Below are 21832 nucleotides of genomic sequence, written 5' to 3'. Positions count from 1 at the left end.
ATTAGAATAAACTGCATTTAGCTGTCTTTTTGGATTGACAAATACATTTTGAAGAATAAATGTTGTGGATATTTCTTCAGTCCAAGAGTCCAGCTTTGACAAAATATCTCTGCTTGTGTTTTTCATTGTGATTATGTGAACAAAAAAATTAAAAAGCAGCCTTTTGGGGGGCTGATTTAATGTAATGCTGCTACATTTGTTTATCAGATAGGGAAATATTTCTATTTCTTTTCCTCATTCTCTTTTTTCTTTTTTCTTTTTTATACCATTTAGGGCGATATTTTCTCTATTGTTTTATTCTGGGTGATGTTTGTTTACAATGTAGAGGGGGCGACAAGACAAACTTTTCATTTTCCACCGTGTGTCTTGTGTGGTGTCTTGTACAGCAGAACTGACAATAAAGCAGAACTGACTATAAAACTCCCTTTGACACGTTAACAAATCTCCCCATTCGGGACGGGTAAAGTGGATTGTGCTCTTTAAAACCCCACAGCAGTCGGTACAAACACAGTTCAAGACACGATGAAGAACAGTTAAAAACTCAAGACATTTATGTGACATGACTCAATTGAAATGATTAGGTTACACAACTTTATTTACTCATGTGCCTCTTTAATCTGACTTGTCCATTCTAACATATCCAGCAAGACCCCAGCAGTTCAGACTGTCATTGAGTTTCTTCAGAGATTCTGTAATTTTTACTCTGGCCACTAGAGGCCTCAAACTTTCAACCCTCCACATGTTGGTATATATATTGCCAATATTTCTCTTCACTAGAGTTGGAGTGAAGCATGATGCAAACATACAAACAGTGTAGTTTCAAAGCCATGAGAGCGAGTGAAGATTTGAAGCCAGTTCCTGTCTTCTGGGCTGGATGTAAGACTACATGTGACAGTAGTCTGACAGTAAAACCAAACACATCTGATGTCATTTCCTTTACTTAACACCCTTAAAGTCACATGCACCAAAACAGCTTCAACCTGGAAACATCTGGCCCAGATAAGATGCACACTGAAACCTCATGCGCATCGAGAAACTCTGCAAGAGCTTTATCCGTGTGCAAAGACGAATTGTCTGCACACGCCTACGCCCCGGTCGTCGTCTCAAACAGCGTCCGATAAGGCCGCGCTGTCCTCGCCCCGTGCAAAGATCGCCTCAAACTCCAAGTGAGAATGCGTGTGGCAAAGCCAGCCAGCAGCCTAATTGTCAGTTGTGGCTAATCTAATGGTCTAAATATGCTTCATGAGAGCCGGGAGAGCCTTTTTTCTGGGCTACACCGCAGTTTTCATCATGACACCGGTTGAGGCTTAATGACGGGCCACATGATTGTGTTTTCCCCTGGGAAACGGAGGTTTGGTTTTCGACCCTGGCGGCCACACAAATCTGCTCCGGCGTCATTAACCACACGGTTTTGTAGCAAAAGAGAAAGGGCCCATATCTGCCGTGAGGCCTTCATACACATGTGGTCTGCATTTTTACACACTACACACTACATTTCCTCGGCACCGCGCTGTATCGGTGGCTGTAATCAGGCTCCGGTCTGTGTCGCAGACCCAGGCTAAACCGACAATAATGTGCTGGTTTTAAGCTAAATCCTCTCAGTTAATTGTCATGAATGTGTTTTATCAGTGTCAGTCCCTCTTAAATGCTGCTTATTTCTAAATCAGACCGCCCTGTGCAGATAGCATCTTTCCCCTGTTTTGTTTTCTTTGCTCAGTTTCCCTGCAGGCATGCAAATACAAGAAAGTCGGCACAAAGAGGGTTGTTAACAACAAACAGCAAAAAAAAGAAGAAGAAAAATCATTCTCCATCTCAGCTCATTTTGTAATTCCCTGGTGTAAATTGGAAATGCCTGTAAATATGCAGAATGTTCACAGTAAAATCTTTGGCCTGTAAAGAAAATAAAAGGGGGGACACTTTGAAGAGTTAACAACAAAGTGCCACAGAAAGCCTGGAGTTCACATGGATTTGAGGGAATATTTGCAGATCCTTTGATGCTGGCCATGAAAGAGGTTTCCCTTCTGAGGGAAAGTGGCCAGTGAAGTCTCTGGATGAGCAGCGGGGTGAGAGATGAAGAGCAGGAGCTCCTCGAGGGCACCTGAGGAACTCTAGAAGGACCGCAGACGTCCCCGACGGGACAACGGGGAGGCTGTCAAATCAAAGTGGACCGTCCAGTGCAAACAAAACGGCTTCAGATCACTCGTCCGTGGCTCAGTGCGCGTTGAAGGGCTGCTTTGACTTCTCCTGTAGAGATCAGGCATATATCAGTTATAATAAGGACAAATCTAAATGTGGGTCAGGGTAATGCTTAGTTCACATACTGCTGAATAGTAACTTTTTAAAAATCATCCAAGGGTGTAATTCAGTCAATTTGCAAATACTAGATGTATTTCTAAGAACATCCAAAAAAAAAAAAAAGAACAGCGCTCCATCCACTAAAGGACAGGGATATTAAAAATCTGCACAAATTTGATATTGCTGATCAATTAACTGGTATTTAAGAGTGTGTCTGACAGATACACAATAATAACACACACTAACAATTTAGCACTAATATAGACAATAGAGTAATGAACAATAGAGCTCAATATCTAAAATATTAGTGTGCAACAATGTGATTTACTATGCCTATATTACATGTGTGTATGTATATACAGTACATTCCAGATAAATGTGTGTATCCTTGAATATGGATTAATTATTTTGTGTTTATGTGTTTTCCTAAAATATACAGGGGTTTGTATATAGATATGTGTATATTTGTGTATGAAAAGTATATGTATATGTTGAGGCCCAGATTGGAATCAGGCCCGATCTGGAATCCGAACAGCCAGACTGGAATTCCTTGTTGAATTTAAAGATTAACAGTCATTTCCAAAAACATAAATTGATTCGATTAGAAAACAGTTTATTGACATCTTAATTATTAACAATGAAACATTGTAAAAATATAATATAATATAATATAATATAATAATAATAATAATAATAATAATAATAATAATAATAATAATAATAATAATAATGATGATGATGATGATGATAATAATATTGTAAGTAAGTAGTAGCCAGGATAGTTATGAAATGTCATTATTAAATATTGGGGAATTGCGACAAAACAGCTAAACACAGACATCTTTCAGAAAGGGAAGCCCACAAATACATGTTGATGAACTACAGGGTAAAGCTCAGCTGCTTTTTAATTTTACTTTTAGGGGGAATGAGTAACTTCATATCATGGTGGCACTTTGCCCAGAAAACAGGTTTATAAGTCAAAATCCCCTGACCAGTTTTAATGGATGAAATGAATTTACAACCTCAGAATTATTATGATAATGATCAGTCACTATATTACCAAAAGCAGTAGTGTTACACTATCATAACACATTCTTTCCAACACTGAAACCTAGAATCATGTGTCCTTGTAATAACAATTGGTAGCTTTTAAAGGGAGAGGATAATTCTGCTGGACGTGCATGAGTGGAAAACATTTCACACAAGGAGGAGTGTCTTATTTCAGAAACTTAAGAGTGTTTGAAGAAGTGAGGACAGTGCCTCCAGCTGTGGGAAGAACTTTACCAAGCTGTTAAATTCAGTCACATCCATCCAGTGGATCACAAGCAGCACATGCCTCCCTCCACAATAAGACCACTGTAACAGGACCACTGTAATAAGACCACTGTAGTGAGAACACTGCAATAAGACCACTGTAATAAGACCGCTCGAATAAGACCACTGCAGTGAGACTGTAGTAATACCACTGTAACAAGACCAACTGTAGTAAGACCACTGTAGTGAGACTGTAGTAATACCACTGTAACAAGACCAACTGTAATAAGACCACTGTAGTGAGACTGTAATAATACCATTGTAACAAGACCAACTGTAATAAGACCACTGTAGTGAGACTGTAATAATACCATTGTAATAAGACCACTGTGGTGAGACTGTAGTAATACCATTGTAATAAGACCACTGTAATAAGACCACCACTGCAGTGAGACTGTAGTAATACCATTGTAATAAGACCACTGTAATAAGACCACCACTGCAGTGAGACTGTAGTAATACCATTGTAATAAGACCACTGTACTCAGGCCGCTGCTCTGGAGCTGAAAAGCAATGCGGGGATGGATATTACCGTAGGAAGCACTGCTTTTATTCCACAGTGGTAATGGGGCCAATTATAGAATAAATAGCCACGTTTAAGGTAATCAGATCCAGCTGAGATCAATATAAATAGTGCCACAGACTTGTAAGAAGAAAACCTGCTGAAGAGGCCACCTTCCAGATCAGGTTTCTGGTCTCAGCCAGGAGTCCAGATGAACGCCTCATCCTCACCAAAGAACACAGGCAAACAAAAGACACTTATAAAAGATTATATTAAAAAAATCAATATCTAAAAATCTAAAGCCTTCATGTTCACATTCTGGGTATTGGAAATATACTCCAGGTTCACACTCCAACATGTGACCCAGGAAACCCCAGTAACAGTTTAATTCTTATGATCTGTCCTGACTGTACCCTGCCTTCACCTACTCTATAATGAACTGGGTCGGCTCCAGACCTCTGCAGCCTGGAACTGGATGAAGTGGTAGAGAAGATAGATACTCTCATCAATGAGGAACGTTCACATCAACTTTATACCCACTTTAAACAAGAAAAGAATATTAATAATTTTATTAATAGAATCATCTCTTGATAAAAAGCCGTTTGTGTCATTATTTTAATAAGCTACTGTTGCTCTGCTTCACTTTTTCTCAGTCTTGTCTCATAATTGGGACTCAATTTTTTTTTAAATTTTAGGTCCGGTACGCAAGTAAACAAAAAACAAATGTATGTGGAAACAGTTGTTAGCTCTGCACATAATGTGGCATCCAGTAATGCATCAATGGTCAATTATAAAAGATAAAAAAAGTACAACATGCATCATCAAATTTTATTTGATTCGCAGTCTCCTCGTGACACCCCGGGGCACATCCGAGGAGCCACTGTTGTCCCCCGGGGGCCTCACGATGCCCAGGTCTGTTTTGTGACGCAGCTGCGTAACACATCAACACCTCGGCTCCAAAACACAGTTTGTGAGCGAGTTGCTTTCGGTGCCGCCCGGCCAGGTCGCTGCGTTATATCCACGTCTGATTTATACCAGAGCTGAGGTGTTAGCGCGCCAGTAAATCCCCCTCATTACTGAAAAATGCTGAACAAATGAGACACATGTGTGTGCTTGATAAACCGAAGAGAACAGCTGATGGCGAGAAACATCTGCAGGACCGGGGGGGGGGGGGGGTCTCCCAGGGGGGGTCTCCCAGGGGCCACAGAAAGTGTGGCGATTCCATGGGTGTCCAGTGGTAATCTGGACTGGAGTGTGACATACTGGGCACTGGGGGTTTGTTCCATTAAGATGTGTTTGAAACGTCCGAATGCGTGCTCCACCGCAGGGGTTTTTACTTTTCGTGTGTTTCGAGGATGAAATTCTGCGCGTCTGGGCCCCACCAGAGGACAGAAACCCCCACAAAAATGTGAAACCTGGAGACGGTGACACTTCCATAAACAGAAGTCCCTCTGAATAATTTGTTTTGGGCCCGAACTCAGAGTGTTTTTACTATGCTTACCATATAGGGTGTCGACTCTCCGAGGGTCAGCGGAGCGTGGCTGGATCTGCAGACTGGAGGCAGCGCTGCTTACACCAGCGCAATCAGTCCAGCAGGACAGCCAGCTTCTTTACATAAGTTATTAGGCCTGCTGCCCCTCAGAAACGCTGTGGAGGACACAGTGGGCCAAAATGGATTCAAAGAAAAGAAAATTCTGTGCTTGTTTGGTAAAAACAAAAAACTGTTTTGTTATTGGGAAGCTGCGTGACAATGACACAAACCACAGCCAAGTATGGACTCACTGGGACCAGGCGGCATAACAACAGTCTGTTCAGATGGCGACGGGAGATTAAAAAAGTCCTCGAGGAATATCTAGAGCAGAGTCTTTCATGGATATCTGCAGAGTTAAATGTCAATTCTTGTCGGTATCAAGACCAAGACTTTCAACGTCCACATATTTCTCGTGAAGTGGCAACGACTCCTCTCGGTGTGCTTTTCATTCTTCCTTCCTGTGACGTGAATCAAAAGGTAAATTTGAGCTGTTGTACTTAATTATGAAGCGCCATGAGTCCATGACTACTGACAACCGGGGGAGCGTAGCGGTAATGAGGTTGCGAAGAAGAATTGAATCAAATCCCGGCTCCACACTTCACTGCGGTCGTTGCAGTTTTTTCTTCACCGTGTTCAGTCTTTTAAGGATTTAAACGTTGAAACAAGTTAAGCCCAATAAGTCATGTAGTCGGGGTACAAACATGGACCCAAACACAGACCCGGGTGGAAACAGACGGTGATTTGTGATGATGATGAAGTTCAGAACTTTATGTTTGGTAGAGTATTTCTTTATTGGAGACAAAAAGATATTGTAACTTCGTCAGGACTGTTTCCCCTTTCAAATGTGGCAGCATGAGTCAAGTATGTTCCAAACGTTTGCTAATCCAAAAAAATTAAAAAAACACTTTATCACCGCTGATTCTTATCAACTGGATGATTGAAGTCTGAAGAAATAATTCATGTTGGCAATTCGATAATTTGTTAACTTGGAAAAGGAGAGCCTCATTAGCTGAAGAATCACACAGGCGGCCTGGTATCGCTTCCACATGGCGCTCACCTGCCTCCTCTCACACTGCTGGAGAGAGCTGGGATTGCCCTTTTATTGTGAAATCTCTCTGCCTCCAATGATGGCCAGCTTTGTTTACAAAGAAGTCGCCCCTCATGTTTGAATGCCGCTTGACGGAAAGCATTAGGTGGAAGTCTTGTTTTCATTATGCATTAAGTTGTTGTTTTTTTTTTTTTAAATGAACCATTAAAACTAAATCAGTGCAGAATAGAATTAATCTTGCATTAGCAGTTCATAGAAGCCTTTTCCTAACGTTTGTTCCCTCTGCAGCAGGTTCTGATCTTCTCGTCAGGGTCGGAATCAGCTGCAGAGTTTGTCATTTCCAAGCTATATCTGTCTATTTTCTTAAACGGGACCCCTGCTCCTTTCACCTTTCTGTGCAGCCTCCGGCTGTGAGCGTAATTTCTCCTCGCAGTTTTCACATCTGTTTTCTGGATGACAGCTCTCGCTGATCAGCTGGGGCCGGCACTTGACCAATCATATGGAAGGTGTGCATTTTCTCCGGCTATTGGGAGAGGGAGACATCTGGTTTCATTTAAGGAGTGGGTACTTGGACCTGGCTTCTTTTCGTTTAGTTGCTGAGCCGGTTTTTAAACTCCGGAGGCCTGGTGAGAGGGCGCAGCTTTCAGGATTCTGGGTGGAAAAACAAATCCTAATGAAGTTTGGCCTTCCATCTCGCAAATAGTGCTGCGTGTTGCATGTGTGCAAACAGAGACGTTCTTTTTTTCTTTCTTTTTTTTTTTCAGGAGAGTTAAAGGAAACTTACCAGAAATCAGCGAATGGAAAACAAAATAAAAAATCATTACAGTGTCGATGTCTCCTGTGTTAAGGCTCTAGTTTTTGCAAGAATATGACAAACTAGTGTCTGTAACATTCATAAGCTCTGACTAAAGGTCTTTCTAAAAGTTTTACATTAAAAACCATAGCCAGGCATCGTATATTGCAGTGAATGGCTCACAGATGTCCTTCGTAAAATTAGAAAAGATCACACATTGGATCAGAGGCAGTACCGACAGATTGTTTAGAAAATGGCAACCTAGTTTGTCTTCCTTGCTTCCTTGAACACTTTTCCTCCTGACTCATCCCCCTTCTCTCCTGTCTATTCATTTATTTCTATTTTTTGTACTTTTATTATTTTTCAACTTTTTTATTATTCATCTATTTATATATTTATTATTATAATCATTTTATTTTATTTCATTTCATTAAGTTGTTTTTCTTCCCCTTAAGTTCTGTTTTTAGTGAGTGGGTCACTTGCTTCCCTCAGGTGGAATTTGGGGATCAGGGAAATTTTATTTTAAAGTAGTTTCTCAAGTTCCTGCAATAATATTCATTATGCTTAATGACCTTTGTATGTGAAAGTCTTGCTTAAATATATTACCTTTAATTTGCTATAAAATGTTTAGGAACATTTTTTTTGTGTTTTTTGTGTTTATTTTGTATTACTCATTATGTCCAACAGGGTCATCTGGAGGCTGAATTGATCCCAGCTGACTGGTGAAGAAAAGGTTAATAACAGGGCTAATGAAGGCCCACATGTGCTCGTTCAAAACCAATAATTCCCAATTCAGGTGAATGATTTCCGAGTCAGAACGAACAGATGAACTGCCAGTTAGAAAAAGTCCCAATCGATTCAAAGGAAATGATTTTCAAGTCAAGAATCTAGAGGTTTCATGTCAAAATCAAAAATCTCATCACGAAATAAATCGTTTAAAGCTGAGTCTGCGTCATTACATAAGACCGCTGAAACCAATGATTGTTATTACGGTGACTGTCAAGTCCCGGGAGAATCTGGACTGTTATTCATGACACTCTGGAGGAAAACATTGTTGTTATTGTTCATTTGCTCACATGTGCAGAAGAACTACTTGGGTACTTGGGTGGTCACCGACTCTAAGTTACTCTGAGGTGGATGTGGTAGAAGTAATCCGGACTCATGATCAAAAAACGTATTTTCTATATTTTTAGAAAAGCCAGGAGGCAGAAGAAGAAAGAAAAAAAACAGAAGAAGCTATTTCAAACCCACGACAGCAGGCATGACCAGCAGAGACCATTTGCAGCATAAATGTCATCTGTGCCACAGATGATATGCTTGTGTTGGCAGCGGTCCAAATGAGCCCAGCAAAAGTTCCCCCAACTGAAAATAAACAGCGGCCATCGCGCTTTTTAGAAAAACCTCTCCGATGCTGACTGTGAAAGAGTGCCCCCCCCCCCCAAAAAAACCCATAGCGAATGTATCATCTCATTTACACCTCCTGCTCTCGGAGTTCTCTGAGAAAAGTGTGACCGAGACTCGTTACACTTCCGGATTTTAATCTGTTTAGGTGCCATCAGCATTAAAAACGTACCTCCCAGAGCGGTTTGAGTCACTTTGGGGTTTAAGCCACAAGCTGTTTAACAGTTAAATGAATGATGTGTCTGCATAAGCCACGTGCGCCGCGATGCTCCTCCTGAAAAGTAACGACTTCAAACCGCAGCACACAGAAACACAAACTCCCAACCACCTAAAATGAAGAAGAAGAAAAAAAGTGTTTTCACAGGAAACCGTTGGGTTGAGGTGATCGGTCTGTCGGAGGAAAGATCAGGGGTGATGTAAATAAACATAAAACAAGCGAGAACATGAGTTGGATCACAAGTTTTTTGTCCATTTGAAACTTTTGCTCAGGAGGAACTTAGGCCAGAGGATTCAGGCCTTTAAAGTTGTCAGCTCACTTTTTCCATTTTGTTTTTGTTTTGAGTTTGTGGTTCAGTAAGTAGCATGAAGTGCATGGAGGAGAGACTTGGTATGGCGTGTGAGCATGAGAACACACACATGTGCATGCACGCTCGGGTTCAGAGGGAGAAAAAAAAATAAAAAAAGGGGGGGGGTTTGGCAAAAGGAAAAACAGAGATGTCAGCATTAATCGATTGGGAGATGTTTGCGGTGCAAAGCTGGTTATGATTGTGCTTTTTCATTACGAGGAGTGTAATTTTTAGGCTGCACTGGTTTTTGGAGTCGTCTTTATTCAACTGGAATCGTTGGAGTATTTTCCAGCGATAGCTCCCGAGGGCCTCAAAATCTCTCTCATAAAAGTAAAAAAAATAAATAAAAATAACACGCATGCAGCACTCATGTGCCACAATCAAAACACGGTTTGCAATTCAGCAAAATGAGACCAGTTTTATAGATTCTGGCAGCAGTCTGAAGCGCAGCCTGCTTGTGTTTTTGTGCAGCATATAGGAAGCGGCTGTGGCGGCAGGCTAAAGTTAGCATGGCTCAGTCGGCGGCGACGGAATCAACACAGGCTGAAAAACCTGATTCTGCTCCACAAAAAACACACAGAACACATCAAAAACCACCGGGGGGACGAGATAAAGGCTTTCATTACTCCACGTGTTGGGCATGTCCAACAGTTGAGGGCTATGAAAGCAGAGAGCAGGGGGGGCGGGGGGTGGGGGTGGGGGTGGGGGGGTTGGGGTGAATGTGACTCAGGCATGTGACTGGTGGGAATCCTTTGGAAGATGTTTGTGAGTCATGATGGAAGGATTCTGAGACAAAGGATCCCGGGACACCGACGTGTCAAAAAACCCCCCCGACTGATCTCATACGAGTGAGACAACCAAACTGAGGCCCCGTGTGAACGTGTGTTTTTTGCATTTTGGTTCCGGAAAAGTTTTGCATCGACATTGCCAACGTCGTGAAAACGATGTCGGGCCACTAGTGGGTGCTGTTGTTTGTTTCTGTAATTAAACAACACACGTGTGTGCGGAAAGCAATAAAGTATAAACATTAACAACGGGAGGACACGGACAGACGATCAAGTTGGATTGTTATTACAGCGACTCTCGACTAATAAACTATTAAGTCCCAGGAGATGATGGACTGGGAGTCGTGACTCTCTGGAGGAAACGTTGTTATTGTCCATCGACTCATGCATGTGCAGAAGAACTATTTATCATGGCCGTGGTGTGCTTGCGATGTAGCAGCATTTGCGCCATCTACACGGAGCCCCAGAGTTTTGAGAAAGTTGCGTTTTCCCCCGTTTACACAGAGGCGAAGTCTGAGTGGTTTCAAAAGGTTTAGTTTTCAGCATTGTTGTCGTGTAAACAGACAAAATGCACTTCAAACTGCCTCAAACTGTTTAAGGAGGCTGCTTATTCATCGACCTTCGTGTACGAATTGCCATGTGCTTTTGTGTAAAATATGACGTCAACAGCAGTTGTGTGGTTTGATTTTAGCTGAATACTCACTTGAACAGTTTGCAGATCCTTGCAGCTTTGGGGGGCCTGTGGTCCACCCCCCCTCCACTTCGGATGGTGAACACCTGCCAAAAAGCTTCAAAACATCGAACTCAACATAACTGAAGTAATCAAGTTTGGGACCAAAGGTCTAGTCCACATCAGCACAGCCTCCCTGGCGTCAGAGTTTCTTGTCTTGTCAGCTCGGAGGGGAAAAAACAAAAAGCCCCTGCAGAAAGACGGTTTTAATTTGATCCTGTGTTTGTCATGCACTATTGTCTTGGCTGAGTGACTGAATGCATTAGCTGTACAATAACAAACGTGTGCTCCAGCGACCCTGAAGGGAAAACTGGAAACACAAATAATGACATCACACTCTTTGAGCTGGTGAGATTTGCAAGGGTTTTTTTTTTTTTTTGTTGAAAATCTCAATAAATTATTCATCAGTTGGATGGAAGCCTCGCTGCGTGAACTGTGACTGTCAGGGGCCACACTGGAGAAACAATAAATAAATAAAAAAAAACGTTGTAATGTTCAAGCTGGAGAAAAAAGGAAATGTGATGAATTGTTAAGAAAAGACTGAACGTGTCGACAACAAAGAGACGAAAAACCTTGAACGTTTGTTAAACTGAGTCATGCTCAGTATGACGTGAGCTCTTTAAGAGAATGATTAACTCTCCAAACTAGTCTGCACAGATCTGCGCTATTCAATTACAAATTCATTTGAGACCAGGAAAACATTTCGGAGAAACTCACAGAGATGCAACGATTTTCACATTCCGTGTTTGTTGATCTTAACATCAGTGTTTTTCAGACCGAGCACAAAGACTCTGTTATGGAAGGCGTAACGCAGAATAAATTCCATTTTATTTCTATAGCGCCGACAGAGGAAAAACCCAACAATTGAACATAAGCAAGCAGAGGAGATGTTGGAAATGAAAAATGTCCTTTTTTTTTTTTAAAGCGGCACAACGAGGCTCAGGGGAGGAGATTCGCTGCGGTTCCAGGTTTGGAGAGAGAAAGAAAGAGAGAAAAGGACAATCTGACAGATTTCTGGTTCAGGTCCGGGGTGGGGATTCTCTATTTGCTATGTATTTCACGAAGTATCATTCAAACTTTGGGTGTCTTATGTGACGGATTTGAGCACTTTCACAGCCGCTCTACTTATATAACTTATTTTCACATCAATCTAGTGCTTGGAATAAAATCAGTGTTGAACTAAAACCATCACGACAGAAGTTTAACCTTTACATTGGATCTTATATTTAAAATTTCAGAAATAAAATGCAAATCTAAGTCAGTCCAACAAAGCCACATTTCATAATAATTTATATAAAACAACATTAAAGTAACATTTTGGTCTGAAGTTTGAGACACGTTCAAATTAAATCTGTGACTGATGAGCAACTTAACTTAATTCTGTGTTTGCAATATATATATATATTTAACCATTTCCTTTCCCATTGCAGATTAAATTAAACTCCTTTTGAAGTCAGCGGGAAAACTAGTAAATATTTATTGATGTTTTCAACTTTTTGGGTCGAGAAAGACAGACTCTCTCTTGTTGCCTTGCTAAGATATGCTCCCTTGACCTGCCGTGCATTGAAGAGGTTCTTTTTCACGTCATTCAGGCGTTAATATCAGGCCATCATTTGAAGATAGTCAACCTTTCATGACAGTGTCGAGTGTGTGAACGATACGCCTTGCCCATGGGACACGGCAATTAGTCTCCATCCTCCTTCAAAGAGCTCAAGTTCCTGTTGGATGGCCCGTGGATTCGGTCTAAACCACACAATTCAGGTTCTGCCACAAATAATCCATTTGGTTGTGGTGTGAGGTGTGACTTCATCGCTCCAGAGCATTCACCACCTTGTCTCTGAGACATTTTCCCAATATATATCCTTTACTAATAATGAATATTAAATCTTCCCCGAAGGCCTTGTTTGCGCAAAAGAAAACGCTAAACTTTTCTTGCATTTTTTCGGGGTCCGTTTACACGACAGCGGTGCTCGGAGAAGCTGAAAACACAACTTTTAGGAACACTCGCGCTCTGTCTCCATGCAGACGGCGGGACTGTGCATGCGCACAACGTCTGTGGTAAAGTAGTAGTAGTAAAACCTTTCAGAAACGGAATTGCAAAAATGATTTTGTCATGAAGCGTTGTCATGGAAACGGGGCCTTAATGTCTGTCCTACTGTTATTGCAGGAATTGCAAATTACATTTTCAAAATGTTGCTGAAACAAATACATCAAAATGATGCGTTTTCACTTGAAACATTCTTGTATTTGTGGTTCTGCAGAGTGATTCAAGTTGTAATACAGCATTTCTTTGTTGTCACTTCTTTTCAAGTCTTTGAGCTTGCCGACAGCTTGATGCTGCCACCGCCCTGCACCGTCACTGTGGCATGTTGAACACTGCATGCAGCGATTGCTTCTCTTCTCGGCCAAATGTTGCTCTCATAGGACCAAAGATCCACGTTCTAGGGACAGTTATGATTGCTGTCTGCAAAAGTTCTTCCAACTGAGCACTGAACCCCATTGGAGGTGTCTCATCATTCACTGACCTCCGTTTGGCTAAATGACTCAGTTTTGGACCAGGCGGTGCCCGTGGTGGAGGCTTTTCACGAGCGTTTTTAATCTTCATGGTGTCATTCTATCACCATCGATGAAGCGGCGACTCCAACAAACAGCCGTCTCCACGCAACGAACCACAATGAGGAAACTCTACTAACACTAAACAGCTGAACCTCTTCAACCTCTAAATTACTCTATAGACGTTTCATTAATGGACAATTCATCATTGAAAATCTGTTTTCACTTTTTTCTCTCCCTCTCTCTCTCTCTCTCTCTCTCTATCCCCACAAGGCTACCTCATTGTTTGCCCCAAGGCTTCTCTTCCCCTCCTCTCGACTCCGTGGCAGGCTGCTTACGGATGTCTCCAGGGAGCGCTAATCAAAAGCAAAGATGCTGGTGATGGGGGGGGGGGGGGGGGGGGGAGAAGAGGAGGGACTCCTGCATTAAACTCATCTCAGTGGACACCCAACCCCCATGTTTGAAATCCCCCCCCCCCCCCCCCCCCCCGGCCAGAGGTCCACATGCACTATAAAATGTTATGAGCTCACTAGAGACCAGTCATGACTTCACCGCCGCCGCCTGACACATCATTACTGCTGCTCATTGTCATAGAGCAGATCCATACAGGAGGCACCCACACTTGTGGGCCCCGAAGTCCTCCCAGAAAAAAACTGAAAACAGTGGGGTGAGTTTTCATGAAAATTTATTGGTTGTAATGGGAATACAAACGTCATGCCTATTTACAGCGTATAAAAAGTTTTGCGAGCTGAAAGAAATGACTTTGATACAAAAAACCAACAACAAAAAAGCAAAGATCGTGGCGTCGGGGGAACCGAAAACTCTTCATCGTTTGACAGGGTTGAAACTGTGACCACTTTATCTGCAGTATAATCACACACAGCACGAACGCATCCATACGAACACACAGATTACACATTCGTAAGAAAAATATGAGGTAGTGTGGCAGGTCAGAAAATACAATCAATAACCAGATAGGTGGATTTGTGCTCCAATCACAGGTATTCTGTTCTAAATTGATTCATATTACAGCAAGACTCATCATCTTATGTATTAAGGAACAGGGTGGGGTTTTTATTAATTTTGCTTTTCCCATAATTCACCGGAGCATCGTTGATATCCGAACAGTGAGAAATTAGTTTAAGTGAAAGAATATCCAACAGATGACCTCGATAAGGCCTGGAGTGTAACCGGAGGGGGGATAATTACATGTGGGAGACGGATTCGCAGCGGTCGATAAGAGGAGCCACAAAATTGCAGGAATGTCAGAAAACCGTCAACCCACAGCAGCCACGATTACAGGCCACGGCCGCCTTTTGCGCGTCGGTATCACGCACATTGTTGTCCGTGATACTGGCGTGCCGTCCGACACAACAGCTGCTGCATAACTCGGCGTTGCAGGGTTTTGGCGGCTGTGACGACGGCTGGACCGAAGCCCGACCAAACAAACAAGAACTGCCTGTTGATCCAAAACCCATTCCCTCTAATACAACCTAATAAACAATATTTCTCAAGAGTTATTTAAAACAGGTGACTTTCCACAATGAAACCGAAACGATGGCTTTATATTTAGGGCAGGAACTCGTCTCAAAATTTACTTTAACCGCTACCAGCAGCGGCTGATATCACTTTTCCCCGATGATTGTCCGCTGTATATGTAAATGCTGTGACAACTGAAGAAGCAAAACAAGCTCGTGATCCGGGATTTATTACGTGAAACAACACTCTTGATATATTTACACACAGCCCATCCTCAATAATATGAAAGACACTTTCATTCTGACAGATCAACATCCAACTAATAATAAGCAAAACTGATCAAAAGGGAGCCGACGCGGCGTCTCCAAAGTTGTTTTTGCCAAAAAGATTTTACATCGCGACGCAAGACTGTTCACAAAGAAGTGGTCAAAGCGCAACATCGCATGTCCAAGATTATTGTCCAGATTGTAATTTGACACCAGCCTCAATGCTTCCTCTCGTGTTCCTTTAATTGGATATTACTGTTGTGTCTAAGTAACAGAGGATCGTACACAGACTGTTTTTTTCTTTTTTTTTTGATTACATTTTCTCAAGAGTAGGAGAAACAACATAACTCTAACTCTAACACTTATGAGTTTGACATCGCTGCTCAAGACAAAGTGGCATCAGCTCAGGCTCAAGGCAGCAGGTGAGGCAGGTGTCAAATTACAAATGGATGCCAGCAAAGCTCAGCAGTGTAGAAACTTAAAACATCATTATTGAAATCAGTTCGCCCTGTAATAAGTCCCCTTTTAAAAAAATGTAGCCAACCACAAGTACACCGTAATACTAGATGGTACAATGTGTTTTAAAAACATAAATTGTCTGAATAGACTGATGTTGTTTGGCGACAATCACTACAAAAAATATTTATACGTTGAAATGCACATATTTATTGGGGGAAAAAAAAAAAACTTTATTCAAAAACAAATGTATATATTTTGTCTGCCTCGAAATACAAAAAAATTCTTTGACAAATATTCATACTTGATTGTCATCAAAGTGACATTTATAAATGTTTTTCAATGAATGTTTGAAATAAAACATGTCATGTTCGACCACATCCACGATTCACAGTATATCCACACACACACACACACACACACACACACACACACACACACACACACACACACACACACACACACACACACACACACACACACACACACACACACACACACACTTATAGATTTCTCTTGGTAGATGTATTCCGAAATATAATTTTATACACATATATATATATATATATATATTCATACTCTCTGTAGAAAGCTTTATACATGTTTACATAAGAATAAAAAAAAAGCTTTGAGATAATATACATTTACTTTCTTCGCGTAGTCGTCAGAGACGCTTCCCAACAGAAAGTCTGACAAACACTCGGAAACATTCATGTTCTTCTGAGATGGTGGGGCAAAATACGATGACAACAATACGTCTCATCCGCAGCTTATTGAAAATGCAACCAGTGCCGAGATTTACAGAAAAACTAGCAGGTGAAACAAATTCAAAACTACATTTAAAATGACAAAAATAGTTTCTCAGGGTCTGTTGGAAACGATTACATAAAAATGAGCGGGATCATACTTTTGGAATTACATTTAAAAGTAAAAACTGTGTTTCGTGAACACACAAATATATGGACCCAAACTATGTTGGTTATTCTCAGCTGTGACTATTATTTTATACTCCGGTTTATTCTGTCATACAACATTATTCTATGAACAGGAGAAAAACACACAAATGACCTTAAAACCTCTAAACTCATCAAACCCAGAAGAACAATCTGCACACACCCCGCCTCGTAACGTCATCTATATTTACAATATTCACAAACATTATACAAATCCTTGAAAGAATTATTCCACAACTTGAGAAATATTATTTGCTTTCTTTCAAAGTCTCAGAACTAAAAGACTGACAGCATTCACAAGGCTTCAAATGAAGCTTTGTGCTGGAAGGAGCTGATAGCGTAGCTTAGCATTGACTCAGAGGAGCGGCTCAATATCAACACAAGAGTAAAAGTACATAAAACAACAATATTTTGTCGATCTAACATGTTGTAGAGTGAGGGAGTAAGCAAAACTAGGCTAAAGGTCTCCTCTCCATAGTTTTGAAATACTTAAATTCTAGCATTTATTTGAAGCACAAATCAAAAACTTGAAATGGTAGATGCTCTAGAGGGGAATTTATTCTATAATTACCGACAAATTTTCATTAAGGCAAGTAAATTAATTTCTATCTTATATTTCCCTATTAAGTTAACAGCTCAGTGTCAAGTCAAACTGATCTCCTGGTAGGAAAAAGTGAAGCTTGGTTAATTAGACTGGACTGAGAGAATGTTCACACTTTCATTTGGCTCTGGTGGCGAATACATTCACCGGATCAAACCGCCTGGAAAATGTCACGCAATTACAACAGCTGCTCCTTTGGTGGCGCTGTCGCCCGAAACAAACCGACTTTATTTCTTATTTCCATGATATACATTTATTATTTGTCTTTTTTTTTGTTAAAGGTTTTTCACACGCTAATGCTACAGTTGATGCTAATGCTAATGCTACAGCTACAGCAAACTTGGGACTCGATTACTTCGTGTTGACTGCTGCATCCTAAAATACAAGTTCTATAAAAAGAAAAAATGTTTGTTTAATTTGAGTGGAGATGTCAATTCTTCCGTTGGGAGTGACACACAGGCGCTCGAGACTTGAGACTGAGAAATATATCAAAGTCCAAACTGGATCGGAATCAGTTACGAAAAACAAATAGTCACAGTTTGATCCTTTGGAAATTAATTGCTTGCGTATTGGCGAACTATGTCCATGAAATGTGTCCGTGATTTTCAAACTGCGGTACGGGTGAGCTCCCTCTAGTGGCAAGTCAGAAAATATATTTTTTAATCAAATGTATTTGAAAAGATAGCAAATTACCCAAATAATCCTAAAATAAGTATAGCAGTAATCCATAGTTAAAAGGGGATCCTCCACTACTGTATGTTCAGGTCAGCCATAATCTGCACAGCTACTTTACTCCCTTTTGCACTATTTTTGTAAATACTTTAGTTTCTTCCTCCTAGACTTGGTTTTTAATATTTAATACTTAATATTTTACTCTTCACGGTCTTGTATTTTTTCACTGCTGCCAACACTGTGTTTTAACATGGCTCCAGGGTGACAATAAAGGACTATTCTATTCTATTCTAATGGCTTGCTCAGGCTTTACTCACCGAAAAGTTTTCACTGAACTCCATTATTTGTCTTTTACAGACTGCCTTTGTTTGAATCTAGCCATCCTATGCCCACAGCTAAGGTTCAGTGAATGTACGTCTGGAAATACACAATAAATGTCTGGTTCGTCATTGAGACTTTTGTTCTGTAATTCGTAAAATGTTGAACTGGCCGTCTCTCCTTTGATGCTAAGCGATGCTATTCAGATGTTAAAAAAAAAAAAAAAAAAGGGATCTCTTCATTCAACTTCAGAACAATCAGAAAAAAAACAGATTTCTCTTCCATGAATAACAACTAATACAAGGGATCCAATAATGCCCCTCTCTAGTTCTGTAACTTAAGATTCAGACGTCGGCTCGAACACATTTCTGCATCCTGCATCTAAGCTTTGTGTCTGAATCCACTGAAAAAAAGGAAAAATGACTGAAATGATACAACGTGGAATTTTTCTCAGCACACCTTTCACATTTTTCTTTCACATTTTTTGGCGTATTTTTTCTCTTCTGTATACATTCAGAACCCACATCGTCTTAAAAAAACAACAACAACAAAAAAAACAAACAGCCTTTGCCTGGTTGCATGCGTGAGGATGATACTAGTGGTTGCTCGGCCCCTCAGCCGCTCTCTGGAACTGCGTGTCGTAAAGTAACGTGTAACGGGTCCAGCCATCAATATCTCACTTACTAATACTGACACCAGCCTGCTTGAAGAACACCTGCTTGGCACGAACCAAAACAAAAGCAGCATTTGGATTACAGAGAAATTCCTGGAATAAGCTTGCATTCATTTCTTTTTTTTTTTTTCTTTACCATTAAGGTGAGCAGAGGCTGCCAGGCTGTGTGTCAGAACACACCACATTTATCTGCACAACCTTGAAATGTGGCTCCAATTTTAAAAGGCGCTATTTATTTATTTTTTTTTATCTTTTCAAATAAGTAAAAACCAGTCCTTTTTTTTTTTTCTCTCTCCCTCTCTTTTTTCCCCACAGACCCTTCCCTGTGGCTGGGTGGTTCCTACGCCGTGCTGCTGCTGGAACATGGCGTGCTCTGCGTGCTGCCGATGCTGTGGGCCGCGCTGCTGTTCTCCGAGGCCGGCGTAGGCTTCTGGACCGGCTGCGCGGCGGCCGTCTCACCTAGGAGCAGAGCGGGAGAAGAAACGATTGGAACAACAGAAGATGGGGTTAAAAAGGAACAAGAGATTATTTCAGAAAAGTTCCGTGGAGCCTAATTGTCATCCTGAGAATCTCCCACAGTTTTTGATGGCTTTCACGCTTGATTTATTTATTTATTTATTTTTTGTACTTTCTGCTTTTGCACAATTAAAACTGTAGAGCTTATCTGCAATAACTCAAACCAATTTAGATCGGAATGAGCCACAGATACGCCAAGTGTTTTCAACTGAAAACAAACAGTCACCTCCTGCCAGAGGAGATTCCAACCCACCCCCCGCCTCCTCCTCCTCCACCTCCCCCTACTCCTCCGAGTTCATTTCTTTTATCTGGAATCAATTAGCTTTCCTTCGGCAGATAAAGCAGGACAAACACAGCAGAGGGCCCCGACACTGGAGCTGAAGCCACTGACTGCTTTATTGTTTTTATGTCTAAGTAAGAACTTGGGTTCTTCGTAAAACTCCCAGGGTTTTCATTGAAGGGCAAATAATGCCAGCAGTGTTGGTTTGGGAAAAATAAAAAATAAAAAAACGTCTTAGACAGACAATGAACGACTTCTGAAATAAGGCCAAGTCTGTGTTTAATTTCAGTATTTGGCACAATTATTACCGCAGTCTCTCTCTTTATGGCATCTCTGCTGCCAGAAACGTGGAGAGCGCACATTTTCCCGTCCAGACAAAGAGTTGTTGATAGTTTCACTGGCGCACAAAGTTGCGTGCGTTTGTCTTGAGCGCTCGCCGTGCGTCTCCTCGGACAGTCTCACATCCAGCTCCCCCCTCCCCACTTTTTTTTTTCGGCCCCGCAGTTCTGCTGATGTTTAGCAGGAGGGATACTCGCAGTCCGTCCCTCAAAGGGAGCAAGAGCTCCACGAAACAAAGATTCCCCTCATCCATCGGAGGAAATATGAATTCCCCAGTCCAATATTGTGTTTTCAGACAGGAGAGATGAAGAGCGCTTCACTGAGGAAGAAACACAGTGTGCGTGACGTCCCAGCGAGACGCTGTTGCAGAATGTGTCGTCTACTCAGGCTTTATTTCAATATCGAATCACAAATGCACGCAGACAGTCTTCATTATATCATTCAGCACAGCGACGTCGCCAATCTGAACTTACACGGTCATAAATGGGATTTACTGTTCATCTGCTTTCTTTCACTTCTTCCTATCCCATGAAACAAAGCAGCGCGGTGTCCATGTTTACTCTTTACAATAATCCCTTTAAACTTCTGGTATGAGAGTTTCTCTGAAGGGAAATACAGATATTAGACACCCTGAAATGAAGTGTCCACCTAACGGTCACTTGTTTCCCATCATGCATTGAGCAAGGTTAAGAAATTATTCAAGCTATTATTATCATATTTATATACTTCTTTCGGGACACTACAACACAAGCTTACAGTTGTTTCTTCTTGCTCACTACATAATTCGTCACACAGAATTCCACAAATCATGAGAGAGTAAATGAGTGAAAGTGGCCATAGCCTCTGTCTGGGACCAATTAGAAACTGAAAGTAGATTTCCCAATGTCTATGGAAAACTAAACCACAATGGAAGACCTGGAACATTTCTAACATTTTTCCTACACTAATGAAGCTGTGTTGTTAAAAATAAACAACACGCAGTTATAACACACGTCATCGACCTGGAAATGGAATCGAATCCTCATCAAAACTAACTGGACAGTAAAAAAATTTAAAAAAGATTCATGACATTAAATGTCGTGTCTGTAGATAAAGTGTAAATACAGCAATGTTCATCAGGTATGATATTAACCTCCACTAATGATGAAAGAACACAAACCAAAAAGTAAACGGTAAGGTTGTTGACTGAAGAGGTTCTGAAGGTGTTTGGTCATCAAGGGACATTTAACCAGAAGATGGAATGAAAACTAGCAACAGTCCAGGAAGGTTTTCTCTCATAATCACAAACATTATCAGCGTTGTGGTCGTGGACCAAAACATCAATCTATTCTCTGGGTACCATGAACAATCTATTGAGCTCAGAACTTGGTTGTTGTTTCAAACTGAACTCCTCAGGTATCTCACAGTGACGATGGAGCAGAAGTCAAACTGATATAGATTGAAGTTCTTCAGTCCCACTCAGAGCCACAGGGATCAGACAGTTAATAAACTGTACTTGCACAACTATAATGAGACTAGACTTGTAAGGAATGAGAAGCCTTTGGAACCGGAGTGATCTTATTAAGACCTGAACTGGCTTCACGACTCGACTTCACATCTCTGAAAGAGTAAAGCTCGTAGTGTCTTCCAGTCGTCCCGGGAAGGAAACCAGGAAACTCCAACACTGAACTAACTGTTCATTTCTAAACCCTCTGTGGTGGAAGGAAGGGAGGGAGAGACGGAGGGAGGATGGATGGATGGAAGGAAGGAAGGAAGGGAGGA

The 21832-nt window shown here is 41.3% G+C and overlaps 1 protein-coding gene across 1 annotated transcript in view; it reads right to left on the bottom strand.

Moving 5' to 3' along the window:
- Positions 1-19167: 19167 nt before the first annotated feature.
- Positions 19168-21832, bottom strand: part of tgfbr3 (transforming growth factor, beta receptor III) — an 89398-nt gene continuing 86733 nt past the window's right edge. Inside the window, exon 16 of the mRNA XM_080473501.1 lies at positions 19168-19395. Within this exon, the coding sequence (XP_080329627.1) occupies positions 19277-19395 (119 nt within the window). The 3' untranslated portion in view covers positions 19168-19276. The remainder of the gene's footprint in view (positions 19396-21832) is intronic.

This window comes from Lipophrys pholis (assembly GCF_963383615.2).
Source record: "Lipophrys pholis genome assembly, chromosome: 10".
Taxonomy (NCBI): domain Eukaryota; kingdom Metazoa; phylum Chordata; class Actinopteri; order Blenniiformes; family Blenniidae; genus Lipophrys; species Lipophrys pholis.
The sequence above is the reverse complement of the archived record's forward strand: the minus strand, read 5'-3'. Positions and strand labels throughout refer to the sequence as shown.